Source organism: Cucurbita pepo, chromosome LG13 (genome assembly GCF_002806865.2).
Source record: "Cucurbita pepo subsp. pepo cultivar mu-cu-16 chromosome LG13, ASM280686v2, whole genome shotgun sequence".
Classification (NCBI taxonomy): Eukaryota; Viridiplantae; Streptophyta; class Magnoliopsida; order Cucurbitales; family Cucurbitaceae; genus Cucurbita; species Cucurbita pepo.
Window position 1 is genome coordinate 1,944,473 of NC_036650.1, and position 3,991 is coordinate 1,948,463.

The 3,991-nt window shown below is 38.9% G+C and overlaps 1 protein-coding gene across 1 annotated transcript; it reads left to right on the top strand.

Annotated features, from left to right (window-relative positions):
- On the top strand, positions 1 to 1,894 carry LOC111809346. The gene is made up of 3 exons (XM_023695790.1): positions 1 to 915; positions 1,022 to 1,093; positions 1,241 to 1,894. The coding sequence occupies exons 1-3, from the start codon at positions 253 to 255 to the stop codon at positions 1,244 to 1,246; spliced, it is 741 nt and encodes a 246-aa protein (XP_023551558.1). The 5' UTR covers positions 1 to 252; the 3' UTR covers positions 1,247 to 1,894.
- The last annotated feature ends 2,097 nt before the right edge of the window (positions 1,895 to 3,991 follow it).

Genomic DNA, 3,991 nt, shown 5'->3' on the forward strand with positions numbered 1-3,991 from the left:
CCACTACAAATTTCACCCCAAAAGGAACTTGGTCTCTCTCTTTTCTCTTCTTCTTTCTTCGTCTCCTCCGGCCGCGGCGGCTCTGCCGATCTCCGGGGACCATTTCTTTTCAGGGCTCATTGATCTTGACAGGCCGCGAAGTTTGTTTTAGAACGTTTTGTAGATACAGATTGTGAAGGTGGTTTCCAGGAAGAAGCATTCTGTGTCTTACGACGTTTTGTAGGTGGAGATTGTGGAAGTTGTGGATTTCCTATGGCTACTGGACCGGTTAAGTCTCAGCCTTTGCATAACTTCGCTCTGCCTTTTCTGAAATGGGGTGGGAAGAACCAGACCAACAGCAATCACCGCATTCGTCGGGCAATCGGCAGCGGCGGCGGTGACTCATCGCATGCTGTCGATCATTCCGAACCAGAGTCTGAAGCTGACTCTAAGCTTCAACTTCGAGGTGGATCGCGCACCGCTCGGAACAGATTGGCGTTTTCGCCATGTTCACTGGGAGATAAATTGGCGAAGCATTCTGAAGGTGAGGTTGGAGATGAAGTTGTTAAGGAGCAGAAGCAGGAAGGGGAGGAGGCCGAGGGGGAGGAAATAGTGCAGAAGCCTTGGAATCTCAGGCCGCGGAAGGGGCCGTCGTTGAGAGGCTTTGGTGATTTGAAGAATGGAGGATACTTTCAAGAACCGGACGGGGCAGTTTCATCCGCTGCTGGTGCGTCTCAGCAAGGGGAGAATCCGCAGCCGAAGTCGCTCCGGTTGCGGGGATTTACAGAGTCGCATAGGATAGAGAAGAAGGAGAAAAGAAAGTTCTGGATCGCTCTGTCGAGAGATGAGATTGAGGAAGATATATTCATCATGACTGGATCTAGACCTTCTCGGCGGCCGAAGAAGAGACCTAAGAATGTGCAGAAGCAACTCGATGTATGATTTTTCCTGAAATTTTCTTACCATTTCTTCTCCGCTTGGTGATACTGAAATGGTTTCACTATTTTCTTTTTCGATTCTTAATTTCTCGATCGTCTCTCAGACTGTGTTTCCTGGACTGTGGTTGGTCGGAGTTACTGCGGACGCCTATCGTCTCTCGGATTCTCCAGCCAAGGTACTTCAAAGACTTTTTTCTTGCTCCGATTGAATTCTGAACACGACGGTGCATTAATATTTCCTCATTTATTCCATTTCGTTTGTCAAACTTGACAAACCAAAGATTTTTCGTTTTCCCACATGTTTTTTATTCTTGTGGCTGCAGAGATAGACAAGATCACGATAATTCTTTTGATCTTCGAAGCTGGAATAGTTTGCCTCGCCTGCAATGATTCGGACCTTTGTTGGAGGTATACTGTTCTTACTTCTAGGAAGAGGAAACAAGGTTACGATTCATTGACCACATAGGAAATCCAAATTTTCTATGCTGTTGTTCCCCCTTGTGTAATAATCTCTATGGTCCGTTGCAAGAGCAGGTTCTAGTGTTAGTCATCTGACTCTGTAATTTCCTTATGCAACATGAAAGTAAAGTAGGTTGAATTGCATCTTATTATTACAAGGTTTTGTTCTTAAAGCCTTTTGTGATATAGTCTGGAATTTTACTGCTCATATGAACAATTCTTATTAGTTGATCGGTTATAATGTTTCACAGGCTTCCCTAGATTGCTTGGGGGCAGATTATCAAGAGCTTGGTTTCTTTTGCAATTTCTATAGCTTGTACCTGTCTGTGCATTCTTTTTTCAGGTAGAACTTTCATTCAAATGCTTCAAGCTGATGCTAATGGTGATATGTTTCTATCCTTCGTAACGTTCCGTGATTTTCATCCGTTCTTACTGTATTTGAATGGGCTAAAAGCAGCTTCTTGCTGCATCTTTTTCTTGTCAATAATATGCTGAAAAAACATTCTAGTTCTGCATCATTTAAATCTTTGGGATCTCTGGGATGTCTGAACATTAGTTTTGTGAATGTTTTCAATGTTCATATTTTCTCTTCAAAGTCCCTCGCACTGCTTGGCTTTTTCTTTTTCATTCTTCCTGTTACTCAAATCTGTGGGTTTGCCCACCTGAGGTAAGTGGTTATTGTAGCTATAATTTGGGTCTGGCCTTTTGTTCTTTATTCTGTTTTGTTTGAATGTATATGAGAGGCTGGGCTGCTTTCGTATGATGATTTCATTCTCTTTAGATCTAAAGGATACTGTTGTCCATGAAAGTTTCCTCACGATGATTTTTCTCGTCTCAGTTGAACACATTTGTTTATCATTGATCAAAAATCTACCATGTAGTTTTGCACGACTATCATTCATATGGTCTCTCCATGATTTTGGTGACATTTCTCTGCTTGGGTCTATTCTTCTTCTTTGAGAAACCTTAATCCCTTATGTAGTAGCGATTAAGGTCGATCGGGATGACTTTTTAAGTGCTTAAAAAAGTATTTTTAAGCAATTATAAGGTCATTCCATACCCCGGTCCTGAATCTTTCCATGATTGATAATGAGAAATTGATACTTATATTGCATGATTTGCTTCATTTTGTTAACTTTTCAAGTTGGGTCCAACCATGAATTAAAATTTTGATCCTACGAGTAGTAGCTTCTTCTCCTTTGTTCCTCCATATCTGCAAATCATGCCGACTCAGTTTCCGAAAACAAACTTTCTCCTCTATGTTTTTAGAATTCAAGGACACAATTGTGTACAACCTAGGGGACAGATATTTTGATGAAATGTCGTAATTTCTCCTATGCTTACGCTAGTATTCTTAACTTTTCTGTTCGTCTAGAATTAAAATGTGTTGTGCGTTTCTTCGTCTTAGCTGCAGCTGAATGTCATCACTCGAAGAACGAAAGGGTAACTTCTAAATCAGTCTGTGTGTGTGAGTGTGTTTAGTAAGCTGGTTAGTTGGTAGAGTTTTCAGTTTCTGATCTTTAAGTGCCATTGTTTGATATGGAAGCAAGCCTGCGTGGTTCTTTACTCCTTGATCAGATTGGTCTTTTCTTTAATACACATGTTCTTCTTAGCTGATGACTGCAGACTCCATTATTGACCTTTGGAATTTAATAAGCTTCTGGCTATGATTATCGCATCTGTAGAAATGGTTTAAAATTTTCATGAATTGATTTTTCTTGGTATGCTGGCCTTAAGATGTGTACGAAATAGAATTCAAGTCTTTTAGTTGTTTTTAACAGGTAATTGTTGGGTGTTGATAAGAAGGTTCCTAGGTTGGAAGTCAAATTTGAGTTAAAAGTATTTTAATAATTGTATCTATTTAATCTAGACCTGGTCCAGTTTAATTTTTTTTTTTTTTAAAGAAATTTGAAAAATTGAACTGTGATTTTCATCAAATTAATTATTTAACCACAACCATTTATTGTTCGATACCTAAACTTATGAAAGTAGGTTTGGATTATATAATGTTTTTCCCTTTAATTTCTCTAGTAATATTATGTTACAATATTGTGATGCTCACTTGACCAAAGATATTTACAAGTTTGGTCCATTTGTACTTGTATTGTAGTTATGGTATAGGTTAAGGTTCGTTAATTTTGCAAGTAAAATGTAGTTAAAACGAAAAAAGTTTGATTTACCCTTTGATTTTGATCTTTATTATTGTTTTTTTTAGTTTAACGTTTATGGGTATTGTTTGTTCGACAATCTAATATTGTGGTTGGGTCTCCTTGATCTTTCACATTAGAAATTATATTTTGAGATTATTAGTGAATGTGTTTCTTCATGTTGTGAGTAGACCGTGACTCTACTAGTTTGTGTCGAAAACTAGTTTGTTTAGTATACGATGGGTGATCTTGTTGGAAGAATCAAGAAACTCAACCATAACAATTATGAATGATCTCCTATCTACAAGGACAAGACCTTTGAGAGGTTGTTGGCGAAAGCAAAACTATGTTGCCATAGTAGAATCCTAATGGCGTCTTGCACAAATGGAGGATCAAAGCATGTAAAGCAATGATCACCTTGAAGACCATAGTTGAAGAAGAGATGTTGGAGCACATTTGGGATGACAA